The sequence below is a fragment of the Sorex araneus genome, chromosome X (genome assembly GCF_027595985.1).
Source record: "Sorex araneus isolate mSorAra2 chromosome X, mSorAra2.pri, whole genome shotgun sequence".
NCBI lineage: Eukaryota > Metazoa > Chordata > Mammalia > Eulipotyphla > Soricidae > Sorex > Sorex araneus.
In genome coordinates this window covers 303,215,976-303,234,711 of record NC_073313.1, presented here as the reverse complement: position 1 = coordinate 303,234,711, position 18,736 = coordinate 303,215,976, and the positions used below count along the sequence as shown (strand labels likewise).

Genomic DNA, 18,736 nt, shown 5'->3' with positions numbered 1-18,736 from the left:
CTACCAATGCGCCTCCGCCTGAAAACTACATTTCCCATGATGCCACGCGCCGCAACAGCCTGGCCTGGGTTTCCCCTTTAGCTGCCCGTGTCAATAATGTTGAGTCAAACTTACATTTCTGGAGCTATAAAGGACTTTTACTTTTACTTGTTTTTTTAACAAAACTAGAATTGTCCACTTTTCTCGATCTGTGTGATTCCAGTCTTTGGCGAAGATTCTGTAGCGCCGGCACTTTATTCAGGCGCTTGTCTTGGACGCCCGCTTCCGTGCCCGGCGCCCGCGAGGCCCCCGGGGGCCTGGGAGTGTCATTGGTGAATGACCGCAGCCCCTTGCAGCTGCCACCGCGACCATGGCCTCCAGCAGCAGCGGTGTCGCGCTCGCCCGCCTCCTGCCACGCTTCCTCCTCCGTGAGTCCCGCCGGCGCGCGCTCTCTCGGCTTCCCGCGAGTTCCTGCTTCTTCTCCCGCCCCCAAGCCCCCCGGAAACTCAGCGTCTTCGTCCTGAGCTCACTACTGGGCCCTCCCGGGTCCCGGCACGGCGGGCGTCCGTGTCCGTCCCAAGCGGGGGTCCCTACGGGCTGGAGGGGGGTTCGCTGGGTGCGGGGCGGGAGGTGCATGTCCACTGGCCCGGCGTGAGAGTGCGGGTCCGGCACGGTCTCAGCTGGGTGGGGCGGAGGGGGGGACCGAGCGGAAGGGTCGAGGGGCCGGGGCAGGATGTCCCGGTAGGAAATCAATCGGGGACAAACCCGGCCTTTGGACACAGGCTCCTACTAGATTGGGGACCAGTAGGGAAGTGGGTCCTGCACCCCGAGTCGGCGGAAGACTCCGAGAAGCGTTGGGGTGGTTGCAAATAATGTTGACCAGCATAGTTTGCGTGTCTACACTGGGCGCGGGCAAACCCTGCTGTAACTGAAAAATTATTACCCAAGGTTTCCAGTAACGCTGACCCTTGGAAATTCTTGCTGTGTTCAAAGTCTCGTTTTTGTGAGATAGCTAATGTACGAGGAGACTTTGGAATGAGCCACATCAGGGTTTGAAGTCTGGCTTTTCTTCCCCTCTGTCTCTGTAATAAACCTGGGGTACTCGTTCCGGATGACTTGAGAATAATGTAATGAAGTTGAGGCACTGATACTTGTAAAATACACTGTGCTTTCGTTTCCCAGGGGTTATTAGTAAAATACAAATGTGACACGCCAGTGATTTGCTTCCCAATTCAAGAGATGTTAAATGTTAGGGGAAAGTGTGCATCCTAGAAATGACAGGCTAGTCTATTGATTCACAGGGCAGACTCCTTGAAGAGATTTCTGTAAGCTCCTGGAGTGTAACAGACACCGAACTAAGTTTAGTTTTTTTCTCTCTCTTCCTTTCTTCACCTTTGCTCCTTTTTTCTCTTTTAGTGCTGAATTTGGCTGAACTTTATTTCTTGAAGATTTTCTTCAAAATGTGTGATGAGTGTGTTCTCAAAAGCTGCATTTAGTTGCCAAATCACTTGGGGACAAATCACTTGGCAAGTAGAAAAAAGTTTAGTTTATTTAGGAAAGTTTTCTGGAGAACCTCATAAAGGACAATTGAGGGCTCTTTTGAACAAAAATAGAAACAAGGAGGCTAACAGGACTTTTTTCTCCTGTTGTCTTACTCTTCTGCAATTTTGGAAACCGCTCACATCCATTGGCTTCTTGCTGTTTTAGAAGAGGTTAAAGAAGAAAGGAAGATCATCTAGAGGAACAGATCCTTGTGAGCTTTTTAAAAAGGCTGTCACAAATTATTTCCGCTTGGAATTTAATTTAGAATCTGGGGGGCTAGGAATGTTGTTGTATTCTCTCAGTTTCAGTTGATGATGGTTCATTTTGTGTTGAAGGTCATAAGTGTTGCAATATTGATGTGAGTTAGGAAAAAAACAAAACCCCAAACTCCTCTAGATGCCTTTCAGAGCCCCATTGGCACTGTTGAGCGACAGCCTAGAATATTTAGAAGTTCCTGCGCAAAACTAACCCAAAAAGCCCTGCAAAATTCAGCACAGTATTGTTATTTATTAAAAATAAAAAAGTGTGTGTGTTTGTGTGTGTGGTGGGGGGAGGGCAGGATGTGATGGAAATACAGTTGAAATGGGGAGATAAAATAAACATTTCTTTTTTATTGAAAAAGAATTTTTTTTGTCAGGGGCCATGCCAAGGGGTGCTCAGGGATCACCCCTGGTGGTGCTGGGAACTATATGCAGTGCCAGGGATCGAACATCGCTTGGGTATTCCTTAGCAAAGGAGGCCCTGGACACAGTGATGCTTCAGATTGGAGTATCTGATGCCATTCCCTTTAAGGACAAAATCTTTACTTCAGAAATACAAAATTTCCTTATCTAAATGAATCGGTCTAGCCTAGAGAAACTTATTTTGACCTTTAAACTTATTTTTCCACAGAAATATAAATGAGGTTATTCAGAATAATTTGTAGGGGTATAATTTGATTTTAACCATTGACAGGAAATTGTATATTCAGTTTTTTAAATATTAAGGATTTCTAAAAGTGGGATGTGGCAAATAATGGATGGTTTATTGAAATAAATAGACTTTTTTTCTTCTAAAAATCAGTAATTTTTTTAGACGATTAAGTAACAGTACTTCTAGTCAAGTAAATCTCATTTGTGAATAAATATTGAGTATGCAAATTTTCATCTCATTTTATTTTTTTGTTTTTTTGGGGGGGGCTCCATCTGGCAGTGCTCAGGGCTCACTCCTGGCTCAGTACTCAGGGATCTCTCCTGGTGGTTCTTAGGGGACTATAGAATGCAGGCAGTGTAACCTGGTTCATTCTCTGCACAGCAGCACCTTATCTGCTATACTATCTTTCAGCCCGAATTTTGCATTTGAATAGTGGATTTTGGGTTTGGGAGTACTCTGCTACATTGTAAGGTCCTGGAGATAAGGACCAGAATAATCTGTGTATTACAGATCTGCCATACATATGAATAATGAGTATACCTTAAATGAGTGTGCATTGATTAACTTTGCCTGTGCAGTCATGAACAAGTAACTAGCAAGGACACCATTTGAGAGGTGAGTTGGAGCATGAGAGTTTTCGTGAAGTCTTCGGTTCTTAGTTTAAGCATGGTCCTGGTCATGCAGGCTATGGTCTGCATCCTTTCTGGGCAGGTGTTCTTGACCGTTGTTCACATCTGGTCTGCTGTGTCTGATGCATGATGTGACTGCTTTCTTTGTACAAGAGAACCCTCTGTGAGTGATTCAAATCATTCATCCTGTTGAGAGCATCATCTTTCTCAGATTACTCAGACCCCTTCTTTTGTAGCTTTTATTGCTCTTTGTACTGTCTAGTTGTTTGCTTCTTTGTTTAATGCAGAGATTTCCCAAATTTATTTAGGCTATGACTGTATGACTATCATTGATTTGCTCGAGCCGGGCACCAGTAACGTCTCCATTGTGAGATTTGTTGTTACTGTTCTTGGCATGTTGAATGTGCCACGGGTAGCTTGCCAGGCTCTGCCATGCGGGCAAGATACTCTCGGTAGCTTGCCGGGCTCTCAAGGTGGAAGAATCGAACCTGGGTCAGCCGTGTACAAGGCAAATGCCCTACCTGCTGTGCTATTGCTCCAGCCCTTATTTTGGCTACTTACTACTTTCTACTTTCAGAAAAGTCTCTCAGCATCCCTTGGGAAACTACTTTTTTAATCAAACAAACAGAAATCTCCCCATTTGAACTCAAGGCTGCCACAGACCTCCTTGCATTATTTCAGTGCCCCATCACTCATTTTGGGAAACACTGGTAATGATTGTGTGTGTGTGTGTGTGTGTGTGTGTGTGTGTAAGCAAACTTGTCTGTGCTCAGGGATCACTCCTGGCAGGACTCGGGACCATATGGGGTTCTGGAGATCAAACACAGGTTGTTTGCTTGCCAGGCAAATGCCCATCCACTGTGCTATTTTTCTGTCCCTAACACTAGTAATATTGTAACTGTGTCAAAAGAGCAGTGTCTTTCTTATTCATGGGGCCTGAGTCCGCCTGGTTCCCTCCTGAACCACTAGACCCTGGCAGGTGGCCCGGCACAATGATGTGGTCTTCAAATTCTGTATCAGTGATAATACATTGAAGTAGCAGTTGGCCCTATACTAGCCATCATTCTGTTTTCATTTTGTGTATTTTAAATTTCATTCACAGTATTATTTGTTCGCAGTATTAATAAACGAATAATTCTATTTCCATTTTTTACAGTGAGGCTATACTTTAAATATATACATTATAAATATAATTTATGTATATTTAATTTATATAATTTACATATCAGATATATATTATATAGGTATATATGCATACTACACATTTATATGTGCTTATGGATTAGTATAATCCACATTTATAATCCACGTTTGTAGTCCACGTTTACAAATGAACATAGGGTATGCATGATAGCAGTTAGAAAGAATTTCTAGTTTGACTTTCTTGATTTTAATATATGAATTGTGCACTTGAATGTAAAAAATAAAAAGAAAAAGATGAAGAGCGCGGGCGGCGAGGCAGGTGAAGGAACGGAACGGAGTCAAGATGGTTGGTCTCACTTGCAGTTTATTCCAATCTTCCCTCTATACACTCTCCTCTGGAACTCTCCCCCTGCTTCTTTCTCCCCCATCCTACTTCATTCTCTCTCTCGATCTGTCTCTCTCCCGGCTCTCGATCTCTCTCTCTCGATCTGTGGATCTAGCCCCCGTGGATCTGGCCCCCAACCCACTCTTACAGTCTAGTTAAATCTCCACAGCATGAGGGGGTTGGGGCATACACATAGGTGTGGTCAGCAATAGGGTAAGGTTCTTTTCCCTCAGGGGATGCTTCTCCTAGGACTTAATTCTCTTTTAGCAGGAGGATCCACCCAAGGGCAGAGTCCCATGAATGTGTTTCTCTTCTCCTCAGCCAGCAAACATATAAGAATTCATAATATTAATCATTTTGTATGGATACAATAAGAGATGCATTAAAGCTTATAGAATTGCTCTCCTGGGGCCATCTCAATCTCAGACTACAGTGCTCAGGCCAGATCAGTCTTTCCTATCCCTGGCAGGGTCCCAGTCTCATAATTACTATTGGATCATGACAGCATTTGTCTACGATCAAGCTCTTAACTTATAGTTAAGAATTAGGCACTTTGGCCAGGCCCATTTCGATGCCAGGGTAGCACATAACTCACCGCTTGCCCTGGATCCTTCCCGTCCCACGTCGGGGACCCTACTTTGGGGTGCTAGGGACTGAGGGCAACTGAGGCTTAAGTGGAGAAAGCAGATGCCCGGGAGGGAATAATATTTGAGGCCAATTAAGTTATAAAAATATAATATTGTCTTCTTGTGTCTATACAAAAAAGACATAGCTTTAAAGTAAATTATTCAAAAGGCATAAAGGCAATGTTATAATATTCAGTGTCCTAGGAAGTTCTGACCTTACCAATTAACAGAGTTTGATTAAGGGAAGAGCAGATAAACTGGTAGAAATGGTTACAGATAAACAAAGGAATGGGAGTGACTCGGGAGCACTTTGATGGGTGTGACTGATAAACCTAAGCTCCTAGTGGCAAGGGGGAAAGGACAAACCAATGATATCCAACACTTGAACATGGTTTACTTCTGTGATCATGTGGGATATGAACCCAGTTCTCAGAGTGTACATTTCATTAGCCAGTTTCCCTGCATGGTCTTCTTACCAGCATCGCAGTTTCTTTGCGAGCAGCTCTGTTCCATTTGCAGTGGAGGCTAAGGAAGATTGAGAGATTTGGCCACATCACATGACTGGTGCACTCACAGCTTAAACTCTAGCCCAGGTCTGCTCAGCTGTTCCCAGGAGGCAGTCCCAAGATTTGGCTCCCCGACTTACAGGAACCTTAAAAGGTTGCTCCGCGTTCCCTGGACGTGGTCCAGAGTGTGGCAGCATCAACCCACAGCACTGGGAAATTCTTCAGGTGGCCAGCCTCAGCACTCACCGCTAATATTTAGTCTAAAATGTGCAGTTTAAAAAATGCTGGTAAAGTTAGGTAAATGCTTCACTGTATATTGATTTTCCATTTTTTTGTTGTGAATTGTGTTTCTTGTTTATATCCTTTATCTGTTTTTCTGTTAGGTGTCTTTTAAGTTTTTATGGCATACGTGATGGCTCAGGGCTTACTCCTGGCTCTGTGCTCAGGGTTCACTCCTGGCAGAGCTCGGGGGACCTTATGGAGTGCCGGGGATTGAATCCAGGTTGTGGGCGTGCAAAGCAAGTGCCTTACCTGCTGCACTGTCTCTACCTCCCTCTGTTAGGTTTTTGGTTTCTTTTCTATTCATTCTTCACATAGGTTAATTCTTTGGTGTTAGATCACTCCCCTGAGGTGTCACTGCCTTTTACCTTGGTGGTGGTGTATTTTGCTGTCTTTCCTTTTTCATGACCATCTCCATTGCATTCCTATTCTTGGATCGCATTTGCTAAAAGATGAAAAAGTCAGCTCATAAGTCTAGAGGCGCACAGTCCCATCCCAGGCGCTGCTAGCTATGGCCCTCGGCACCGCTGGACCCAAGTCTCCCGGGCAGTGTCTTAAAATGTGGTTAGTTTGAAATAGAATTTAAGCATATTTTGCATGATCTCCATCTAAATGCTATCAGATAGCGAAAAAAATCTGTTTTTCTTGATTCTGTGATGTCATCAAGGGTAAGACATCATTGGTGTATAATAATAGTACAGCCTGAAATCCATCCACCCGATGTGACCAGGTGGCCTGGAGTGGCAGGAGACAGACTCGGTTCATGGGAGTGTGTGCTGCCTGAGCGTGCAGTTAGGGATCTGGGTGAGGAGAGTTGTGAAACATAATGCACAGCTGGCCGTGGCCCTCCTCCCTGCCCCTGCAGCTGGGAGAATGTGCTTGGAGGAAAGTGCCAGGGAAAGAGGTTTCTCTTGAGTGTGGGTGAGTCTGGGATGATGGTCCATCGTTGTCATTTGTGGTGGCCCCAAAGCATCATCGAGGTGTTCTGGGCATGTGGTAGGGCTTTCCTCGAGTTTCAGAGTCTGTTTTGTTTTTCTGGCATTTTTTATTCATTTCACCCATGTCTTAGAGCAGTATTCCAGAAAAGAAAGAATACGGTGACCTTGATTCTTTATTGGGAGCCCTCTGCTGTTGGTTTTTTAATGAAAAATTTATAAATTTATGAAGTGAAAATACGCACTGCTATACAGATGCTAATACCAGCTTGAATGTTTGGGGGCAAAGTTGGGTGGTTGGGGTCAAAAAGGAGGCAGAGGTGAAGAATCACAAGTTAAAGAGAGGGTTTTTAGCCATGGAACCAAATCCTCAGTTTCACAAGGACAGATACGCCTCTTCTTTTCGGAGGTGGGGTGCAGTGTCAGGGATCTGGGGTATGAATCTGGTAGGCCAGGATTCAGTTTAAAAGTAGCCAGCTGCCTCACTCCAGCCTCTTCCCTCCCTCGCACCCCTAATAACACAACAGGCGTCAGGGTGGGGTAGAGAGTGTCTCTTCCTGTGATGTCGAAGGCTTATTCCTACCACAGGACTTTTCACACTGCAACTGTGCTTGCTTTATGTTACTCCAAATAGACTGGGAGTTCTTTGGAGGCTAACGCACTTTCTCGACACTTTATCCTTGACATTTCACTTTGTAGTTTGGCTCCCCAAATGCTGATGGAATAAATGATTGTGGCAAGCCCAGACACAGGGATGTGTACTTAATGATTTCAGCCTTTTGTTTCAGTGCCTTGTCTGGCATCACACTGGTTTGCGATCAGAAATTCACTTCTTATTTTTGAGCATGTATTTTGGGAGTTGGCGTAACTCAAAGGTTATGGCAGGCTGTTAGTTCATGCTTACATGAAAGTAAGTTTGGATGCATCTGAGTCTGTGGGTAGATGAGGAGATCACATGTGATCATTGACTTAAAGAGGATCATTTCCAGGAAGGGGGTACTGTTTTTTTTTCCCTTCTGCAAAGGGGGCGGCAGGTCAGATAAGTCCTTGGGCCCCTAGTCTCGCCCAAGCACGCAGCTGTAATTGCGTTAGTTGATGAGTGAAACCTGGGTCTCTCTCCTGAGAGGTACTGGGGCTCCACAGTTCTGTGCTGCTAGACGCTGAGGTCAGTGTGTGAATCTAAGACAGTTGAAGGGCCAGAAGCAAGTTAGTTGTGGAGCGTGAGGTCTGAGGCTCTCAGAGGGCGGTAGAGGTGTGCAAGGGAGAAAGCCTGGGGCTGACCCAGACAGCTGTGCTAGAGCAATCCTCCTCAGGGCTAGCTTCATGGGCTGTCAGTGGCAGGGAAGCCCTGGCACTCTGAAGGAACCGGGGACAGGCCACAGGTGGACGCTCTGTTTTGCTAATCATGAACTACCCACAACTATGAATTTATCTGTCTTCTCCTTATTGTTTCTTTAAGTATGGGAGCTGACTTTAGCTTTAGTTTTTGTTTTGGGCAACTACTTCCCTGTGCTCAGGGCTTACTCCTGTTTCTGTGCTCAGGATCATTTCTGTGCAGTGCTCAGGGGACCACGTATATTTCTGGGGATGTGAATCTGGGTTAGCTGTATGCAAGACAAGTGCCTTAATCCTGGCCCGTCTCTCCAGCCCAGGAGCCGAATTTGAAACTGCTTAGATATCTTTGGTTGAGGTTGTTTACTAAAAACTTATTTTATTTCCGTGCCCCTCCCCCCATTTTTTATGTTATAGGTTTCCCTATTTCTTTGATATATGAAGTCTTATAATTTTGATTGATAGTAAAGCTTACTTTCACATTATTGTGAGTAGTGTTGTCATTATTGGGGAACGAGTCATAAATAGTTCTTACTCGTAGTTCACCTGTTGTTTACAGTTACTGACTCTAAACGCTTGGGTCAAATGGGGAGAGCTGATTTGCTTAGTAAACATAATTTGTAGGAATAAGACCTAGTTTTCAGTATCCGGATTTAATTTGAGCTACATGTTTTTAATGTCAGTTTTCTTTTTGCTGGGTGAAAACTGGTTCTGCATCCTGTAGAATAGGAGAGTAGATTTTTTTGAAAAAAATTTATAGTCTGTATGTCTCATTAAAGTGTCCTTTGAAAATGTTGGTGTCACAAGATAAGTTCCTGCATTAGAGGCTTTTTTTTTTTTTTTGGTCACCTAGATAAATTCATGGCTCAGATGTTTGGAAAAGTTGTAATGTGTTTTTTTTTTAATGTTTTTTTTTTTTCTTATTTCTCAGTGCAACCAAATGGAGTTCGGCATTGTTCCTACACAGCTTCCCGAAAACATCTGTATGTTAACAAAAATACGAAGGTTATTTGCCAGGGTTTCACTGGTAAGCAGGTACGTGTAGCAAGACTTTTTGAGAGATATGTACTAGAGGTACAAAAAATTGAACTTATTTTATATTACAAAAATTATAACATTTTAATTATAAAGTTATTAAAATTTGTAAATTTCTGACTTTTCTATTTTAAAAGTTGTATGATTAGTGTAGAAAAGTATGCACTATGTCATTGGGGTTGGTTTTCAGGAGCTAAGATGTTTGAGATGAAAAGTATGTTTAAACTTACCTTGAAGATCCCTCTCTATGAGCATATAATGTTGGAAACCACATACTCTCAACATCTGTGACCTCACTGGTTTTCCTTCAGTGGAAAACATGATTTCATTGGTAAAGACGATTGTTTCTTCAAAAGCTAGGTAAAGTAGGAATCTCATGTTACACCTTGTCTAACACCAAACACAGTTAAACACAGATCTGTATTTAGTGCGGGCCAGTAGGGCTGGAAGGGCAGGCTGTAGGGAACTGCCATGACTTGCCTCACGCTTGCTCCGGGCAAATGGCCTTTGAAGAGTCTAGCCTGCAGAACGGCCTGAAGTATTTTAATTTGCTTCATGCATTTATATTCATGGCTTTCCCTATCCCCTGCCTCTATCATTGGGTTTTTATAAGTCTGAAGAGATCTGTCTATGAGTCCATATTAAAATGCAATTTAACCTCCTTCCTCTCTCATTCTAATCTTCTGGCAATCCTTATGTTAGCAAGATGATGGGTGTCCTTTTAGGTATTTTTCTTGCTTACACAACATATTTATGCTTACCTCATATGCCTTGTATAAAATTTATTCTAAGAAATACATATAGTACAGATATGCAGCCTACAGACAGGTCTGCCTGCGAAATAGAAACCTAAGAATAAAACTGGGCATCAGAGATTCTCTGTATTTGAGATTTTAACTGCTACTGTCCCAATGACTTTTTATATAACATTTGTGCAGATTTGCAGTTCTTGGGAAAAGAATATTCCCAAATCAGTAGGGGACTCTTGTATCCTTAATCCAAAGTATATTCCCAAGTCAGTTAGTAGGAGACTCTTGTATATTTAATCCCAAGTGTCTCTTTCTTCTTTATCAGAGATGTGAGCAAGAGAAAAGCAGTGTGTGATTCTTTTTTGTAGTGTCAAAGTTAATAATTTTTCTACAGACTGCTCTGTCCGTTTTGCAGTATTTCGGTAAGCTAGAGCAGGAGTATGGGTAAGAGTTCCAGACTTAATGACCATGGTGTCTCTCTTATGACCACTCAGTGTTGGAACAGTAGGAGTTGCTGTAAGCAATAAGTCATTGAATGGGATGGCTGTGTGCAACCGATAACTCCAATTTACAAGCCCAGTGGCCGGGCAGTTTCCACTGTACCAACTCCCGCTCTGTAGCAGGGCTTCTTAAACTTTCCCTCTCACCGTCCCCTGATGTCCGAGAAAGTTTTATGTGGCCCCAAGTCATGCATTTATTGACAGTAGATCATATATTTACTTTAAAACATTGTTTTGTTTTTGCTGTCCCCTCATTTTGTTATGCATCCTATCCCACAGTAAGAAGCTAGGGTTAGAGGATGACGCCTAAATACAAATTTATGCAACTTAAAAAAAATCCTTAGCCATTGTTTTAAAATTATGCTGTCCTTTTGTTTGTTTGTTTTGGGGGCCACAGCGAGTGGTACTCAAGCACCACTTGCAGCTCTCTGTTGAGTAGTTGCTACTGGCACGCTTGGGGAACCCTGTGTGGTCCCGGGATCAAACCTGGGTCTCCCATGTACAAAGCAAAGTGTGCCTTTATTCATTGAGCTGTCTCTTCAACCCCTCAGCCTCAGAGGGTTTTTTTGTTTTGTTTTGTTTTGTTTTGCTTGTTTGGAGCTGCACCCATTGTGCCCTGGACTTCTGGCTCTGTGCTCAGGATCATTCCGGGTGGTGCTTGTTGTAAGCTAGGCAAGAACTTTAACCCCTGTTCTGTCTCTTTGCCCTGTAGTTTTGTTTTTCAGAAATGCACTAGTTAGAAGGATATTTGATATAAAATTCCCTTTTACTTTTGGACTTTTTTTTCTGAAGTAATTGTAAAAATATGAATTACAGTGAACATTTCTTTTTCTTCCATTTTTGTACTTAAGTATCTTTAAAAAAAAGTTCACCCCATCACCACCACCAACAAAAATATACCCATAAAACCTTGAAATTTGTTCTTGGGTAAAATTTTTTTAATTATTCTGCTAGCTCTATATTTTCTGAGTGCCACTTCTGCATAGATACATTGTAAAGAAAACTGATGCACTTTTAAGATTTGATTTATGTTTTGTCACTCTTCCTACCAATTTAAGTCATATTTAATCCCTTTTTGGTTATATATTAATTTTGTTGCATGTATTAAAATGTTTGGATAAGGCAGATTCTCCACGTAAGTTTATTGTGTATGATTTATTTTTCTGCTTCTAAACTTTATATGATCCTGTAACTTTGTAGCCTCTGGCTTTTCTTTTTAAAGAGCCATTGTCCATGGTGCACACACTATTTGGGACTGTCTCTACTTCCTAAGTTAGGTGTTGATTTTCCTAAATATTGAAATACAAGGTTAGTTTCAGTGTCTTTCTGTTACTTCCAATTACATGGTTTCTTCTTCACTTTTCCTTAAAAAAAAAAAAGTAAAGTAATTGACATCGTAAGTTGTCTCCAATTTGTTAGCCAGTATTTCTTTATTCTAGAGCTCATAATGAGCTGCTATGTAGAGCTTATCACCGTAGGAAAGCTGCATTTTATCCCATTAGGGTGGTTTTTGTGTGTGTGCATATTTATTTTACATATAATTGAGGATATTTTGATTAGTGAGTGGATTAGGTAGTCCTGTATTGACTTTTGTTTGCTGCTAAACTGCTCTTTGGTTAACTGGGCACTGGATAATGCTAGTGGGAAAACTAAGTCTGATGAAATTCCTCTTTAGCCTATTTCTGGATTAAAAAACTGGTCCAGTTGAATTTATATAGTAGCATGGGTCAGTGTTCTCAAACTCTGAAGTGAAAGACCAGTTAAGTGTGTTTTGTTTTAATTTCTAATCTGATGCAGATCAGTGCTTTTGTGAAATACATTAAATCATAGCAGAATCCTATTGTTTGAAAAGTTCATGACTTTATTTACAAATATTACTCTTGGTAGTTTTTTAACTAAATTTTCCTTTTCTCACTTCTAGGGTATTTTTGTGTGTATGTACTTGTTTAACTTACTGCAGGCCAGTAAGGAGAGCCTGGAATAGCACTTTATCTCCGGACACTAGCTTGGGGTTCTTTCTCAAACTCTGTCCCTGAATTTAGAAATGGTGGTTACATGCCTGGGGCTGAGTTTTCTGTTTCGTATTTGTTCGGTTTTTGGCTTACTCTTGATGCTGTGCTAAGGCGCAAGGGATCCACCTGGCAGGGATCAAGGGATCATAGAGCCTGGAATCAAACCGTGGTCAGCTGCGATGAGCTCTACCCAGTGTACTAGCTCTCCAGCCCCTGGGTTTCCTATTTTAAAACTGAAGTTGAACTAGGAAGTTTTTGAAATCCTTCTTATGGCTCCAGTTTTAATCCCTTTACTTAGAACGTGACTTGAGTGGGCCGGCATGCTTAGGTCTCTGTAGAATGACCACATATAGATCCATTCATATTTATTGAGTGTAGACTCTCATTTGTTGATTGAGATGCCATCTCTCTGAGCAAATTAAACAGAAATAACTGCCTTCATTGCATCTCAGAGGCAGTGAGAGGAGAGGAGAGAAACACAGCAGCCCACTCAATGTGTATGTTACATGCTACGGAGGACCTACATGCTATGGAAATAATGAACCGGTGAAAGGTGTGGGCATGTGTCTGGTATTGTGTGAGTGGGACGGGAAGGGCCTGATGTTTTATCAGTGGTCAGAGGTAGCCTGACCTCTGGGTCTGGATCTAAAGTGTACATGGGTATTAATGGGGTAGATACAACATCGAGAGCACTTAAAGGCTGGGCAAAGGGCTAGGGCGGCAGGGTTGTGTTGTTGTATGTGGCAGATTGGTTGTAGGGAGAGAAGCAGTGGGAGAGCAGTGGATGAGGGCACTGCTTGGTCCAGGCAAGTTCACTACTGACTTGGTGACCGGTATCAGCAGTTTGGCTTTTGCTTAACGACCTGGAAAACTACTGGCAGTGTTGAACATGATCTTCCCTGTTTGAACAGGATCCCTCTGGCTCCCGGCTGAGAACAGACCGAGAGGGAGAACGGGCACTCCTCTGTCAGAGGCCTGGTGACTTGGATCAAAGGGGTGGCAGGAGAAGGGCTGAGATGTGAGTCACAGAGAAGGGAAGGCAGTATGTGCTGTGAGAGGGGAGAAGAATCTCAGACTGTGCATTCCGATCATGCTAGGAGCCCGGTTGCCCTCAGCTGGGATGGGGATGGGGTCGGCTGTGCTGGGAGTAAGTGCAAGCAAAGTGTGAGATCCCTACTAGGTAGTGAAGCAGATCCGTCAGATGAACAGCTGACACCTTGACTATGAAGTAAGTGTGGAAGGAGAGATCATGGCCGTGTGTGTGTGTACACAGGATTTGGATAATATTTGTTCCCACGAGAAAGATGGAGGTTACCAAGGGCACTAATTTAGATGGGAGAGAGAAGACCAAGGAGAGAGAAGAAGAAGGGAGAATCAAAGGGAAATGGGACCCCAGAGACCTTGTGAAAAAGTCGTCAGTCCCTAAGACATTTTGGTACCCCTCAACTGACTGGGGTTGGGAGGGGGATTACTGGCATCCGATGAGAAGGGGAGGGGGTGCTACTGAGTATGTTACGAAGCACAGAAGAACCTGCATGATAAGGACCAGCATGTCCAAAAGGCCTGGTGTGCTGAGGCTGAGGGAGGGGGAGTGGACAGGGAAGTGCAGGACGCTCCCTGAGAAGCATCACAGGCCCACTCAGGGACAGCAGTTACTGTTTTTCAGGATTAGTGTGGTCTTGCTTTGTCTCCACCTTCCGTTGGGTTGTGCATGCGCAGAATTAGAGTCGGTGGAGAATTGAATATAATGAGTGCTCTGATTGTGCCAGATGTCTGAGTGCAGTGAGAGAGTCGAGGTTGGTGGTTGTGTGAGTCGAAGCACTGCGGGATCTGAGAGCATCAGGAACAGCTGTATCAAGGGAGACGATTCCCTCATCTCCTTAGAACACAGAAACAAAGCCAGAAACGGCTGTATTGGCTTTGCAGAGGAGGTCTGTTCTCCTTCAGGCTTCAGTCTGGGTTGAGTAAGCTGCTGAGAAGGCTAGACCTGTGTTATTGTCACACTCTGGGGAAATAAGCCTTTTTTGTTTTTCTTTTCTCCTTTGCTGAAGATTGCCTTTACCCTCCCCGGACTGTCTGTTCTCACGAGTTTTGTGCTTTTTTTTTTTCCCCTCAGGGCACCTTCCATAGCCAACAAGCATTGGATTATGGCACCCAGATAGTTGGAGGAACCAGCCCAGGCAAAGGAGGAAAGACGCATCTGGGCTTACCCGTCTTCAATTCTGTGAAGGAGGTAATCGGCAAGGAAAGAGAAGCAGGGAGGGGAACTTGTGCCCTTTCAGGGAGCTTAGAGACATCTGCATCACAGTGAGAACCCGTGGCTTGGCCTGCGTCCGACTTGAGATGTTTTCTTCACATGTGTCTTGTTTATAGACACATGTCAGCTCTTAAGAAGTGCCTTGGGCTTGCTTCTGTTTGCCTTTGTCTTTTCTTGACCCTGTCTCCTTCCAGAAATCACATTATTAATTACATGTTAGTAATAGGCATGTCAGATCTGCCCCTGATACTTCCTGCCATTGGGCTGTTTGCCGTGTTCTCTGCGAGGTGCTTCATAGTCACGGCCTCACTCAGGTCTTACCACGACCCTCAGCGTAGCACTGTTACCCCTCCTTTAAAGGCAGGCACACTGCCTATACAAGAGGGTCCTGCGCATGGTGTCACAGCGGGTAGGTGGCAGACTTAGCGTGGCTCAGAGTGAGTAGGGTGGGGTCCTACGGAGTTACTGGAGTTATAGTCAGATCCATGTCAAGAGTCCTACTTTCTCATATTGCTAGTTTCTTTCTTTCTTTCTTTCTTTCTTTCTTTCTTTCTTTCTTTCTTTCTTTCTTTCTTTCTTTCTTTCTTTCTTTCTTTCTTTCTTTCTTTCTTTCTTTCTTTCTTTCTTCCTTTCTTCCTTTCTTCTTATGTTTTTGGTTTTTGAGTTCTAGGCAGCAGTGCTCAGGGCCTACTCTTGGCTCTGTGATCAGAGGACCCTGTGGGGTGTCGGGGGTTAAATAAACACAGTTGAGTTGCATTCTCTACCTGCTGCAGTGGCCCTTTGGCCCCTGTGGAAAATCATTTTGAAGTCTTTGCTGTAATTTTTTTTTTTTAATATTTCTTTGCCCCTTGCTTAAATTCTCACTGACTTCATGGCTTCAAAATACAGAGAGTGGTTTCTGTAGTGCCTGTATGTAGGTTTTCCATAGTGAGCATTTTTGTGTTGTCCTTTAAAGGAAATTTTTGTTGATAAGCTTATTACCCATCGTGCCATAAATACGGCCTTTAGACTATTTCTTAGTTCTTTGAAACACAGTTTATTTCTTAGCTGTTTTTGCTGTTGCAAAGTGCTTTCTGAATGAGTAAGTTAGATACCTCCATCCACTGTCACTTGTCATCTCAGACCATTAACTGTTTCGCTTCCAGTGGTATTTTCAGCCTCCAGAGTTGTGGGATGTACGTCCCATAAAATAGCCCACGTGTTTGGCCTGACTTCTTTTGGCTGGAGCCTCAGTTTGTCTTGTGTCCCCTCTTCTCTATTATCACTCCGGTTAGTCGTCGTTGAATCATTTTCTGCCCTGGCACCTGTGTGGATAATCTGGCAGCAGTTTGCCCACCAGGTCTCTCTGTTGCTGCCGGGAGCCTTCTTCACTAGGGACGTTCTGTCTGGGAGCGTTGGGGCCCCCTTCAGTGATGATACTCAGACACCGTCTCTCACTTCTGCCCCACTTGAGCTCGAGCTGCATGTGCTCCAGCCTAGTGTGTGTTTGTATCCATGGTAACATCCCCGGCAGAGCCTTCTGGTTTACAGCATCCAACACTGCCCTCGCCACCAGAATGCTCATTTCCTGCCCCCGTTGTCTGAGTGCCCCCTGCATTTCAGCTTTGGTTTTTATCTTTTTTGGGGGAGAGGGGTTGGGGATCCTCCCAGCTATGCTCTGGGTTCTCAGGGGCCCCACTTAGTGGTTCGTGACCACTCAGCCCACAGTTCAGCATGAAGGTTCGAGGACATGGTGCTCCGTGGGGACTGCAGTGCCAGATTATCTGGGCCACCCCACTGGTCTCCAGTGGTGTTTGGGGCCATAATTGGGGCTGGCTGCATGTAAGGCATGGGCCTTAGCCCCTGTGCTATCTCTCTGGCCCCTGACTAATATCTTATTTGAGCTTCTTACCTTTCTAGGCAGAGTGTGCTGTCACTGAAAAGAATGAACTCTTTGCAGTCAAATTGGTCTGGTTCTTGGCTCTGCCCCATCTTACTTGTGGGACCTTGTTCACGCTATTAGCTCTTGACCTCCGTGGGTTGAGTGGACTAAGCATAGTTGTTGCGAAGCCTCGAGGGAGGCCTGTCTGAGCTCTCGCAGAGCAGGGCAGAGTCGGGAGTTCCTCACAGTTCCTGTCTCCAGGGAGCTTCCCACACATAGAAGAGATACGGTCACCCATCAAGCTGGGAAGACAGACCGTGGCTGTACAGGGACAGTTGAAGACAGATGAAGACCAAACGCAGGCTTGTCCAGTGACGGAAGAATTGCAGCCCAGTTCATGGTCTTTTAGTGCTTTGCATCATGAGAGTAGTGTAGAGTAGAACCTAACGCTCGTTTTATGTTTTTTGTTTTGCTTTTTGGGTCACACCCAGCAATGCACAGGGGTCACTCCTGGCTCTGCACTCAGGAATTGCTCCTGGCGGTGCTCAGGGGACCATATGGGATGCTGGGAATCGAACCTGGGTTGGTCGCATGCAAGGCAAATGCCCTACCCACTGTGCTATTGCTCCAGCCCCCCAAATGCTCGTTTGACTCACCCCACGGCCATCCCTGTGAGCGCTTTTCAGCTTTTAATAAATTTAGAGTAAAAATGTCCTCAAAACAAAAGCACTTGAGCCTATGGAGATAGTCTAGGACTTTGGGCACTTGCCTTGCCTGTGGCCAGTCCTGGTTCGTAATGTGGTTCCTGCACATTGCTGGGTGTGGCCCTGGACGCCGCCAGCATTGCTGGGATGGCTCAGGGAATCTGTGGAACCAAGGGCCCTGAGTAATGCCTTGTCATCGAACCCTGGCAGGGAACCTCCCACCTGATTGGTGGAGAATTGCCTGGAGGGGTCCCTGGAGTCCCCCTGAGCACCCCTGGGGAACCTCCCCTAAAAGCCGCTTTGTCTTTGTTCTTTCTCTTGACAATGACTGTTGAGTGTGATGCATTTTCTTTTGTTGTTGTTTTTATTAGTGAAACACCATGTGGTACAGTTACAGACTTACAAACTTTCGTGCTTGCATTTCAGTTATAAAATGATCAAGTACCCATCCTTCAACCAGTGCCCATTCTCCACCACCAATGGTCCCAGTATCCCTCCCACCACCCCCACCCCATTCCACCCCTCCACCCTGCCTCTGTGGCAGGGCATTCCCTTTTGCTCTCTCTCTCCTTTGGGGTGTTGTGGTAATAGAGGTATTGAGTGGCCATCGTGTTCGGTCTGTAGTCTGCTTTCAATCCTTCAGATTCCCTTTACTTGGTGTTCCCTTCTCTATTTGGGCTGCCTTTTCTCCCATCATGTGCGGCCGGCTTCCAAGCCATGGAGCAAACCCCCTGGTACTTATCTCGACTGTTCTTGGGTGTTAGTCTCCCATTCTGTTACTTTAAGAGTGTGATACATCTTTAAATGGGCGTGGAGGGCTGAGTTCTGAGGAGTGCCACTTCTTTCTCTCCTGGGGGGCACATTGGGACAGGAGAGGTGGGACAGAATCTTTAGAACACGGTGAGTACCTGTGTTGATGGGAGTCAGGGGGCACTCAGTGCCAATCAGGTACTGCTCTCCATTTACTGAGGGGCAGGGTGTTCAGAAGCACCTTCTCTGGTGCAGGGAGAGGCCAGGCTCGATTCTGCTCCTTTCTGACAGCATCGAGGCCACCACGCGTGTGGCAAGAATGAAGCCTCCTGTCTCCCGGCTGTTCTTTCCTAGCTCTGCTAAGGCGTGATTGCCGGGGATTGGAGTGGTAGTACAGCGGGTAGGGCATTTGCCTTGCATGCAGCTGACCTGGGTTTGATCCCTGGCGTTCCCTATGGTCCCCCAAGCACCGCCAGGAGTAATTCTTGAGTGCAGAGCCAGGAGTAACTGAGCATCACCGGGTGTGACCCAAAAATCAAGCAAAGAAAAAAAAAAAAGATTGATTGCCGTCACAGCATCGAACTCAGCACTGAACTGAGT

At 44.7% G+C, this 18,736-nt stretch overlaps 1 protein-coding gene across 1 annotated transcript in view; it reads left to right on the top strand.

Annotated features, from left to right (window-relative positions):
- Positions 1–315: 315 nt before the first annotated feature.
- The window catches only part of SUCLG1 (succinate-CoA ligase GDP/ADP-forming subunit alpha), a 29,471-nt gene continuing 11,050 nt past the window's right edge, over positions 316–18,736 (top strand). The window contains 4 exon segments of the mRNA XM_004612016.3: positions 316–330; positions 332–407; positions 9,200–9,303; positions 14,681–14,797. Coding sequence (XP_004612073.2) covers positions 316–330; positions 332–407; positions 9,200–9,303; positions 14,681–14,797 — 312 coding nt within the window.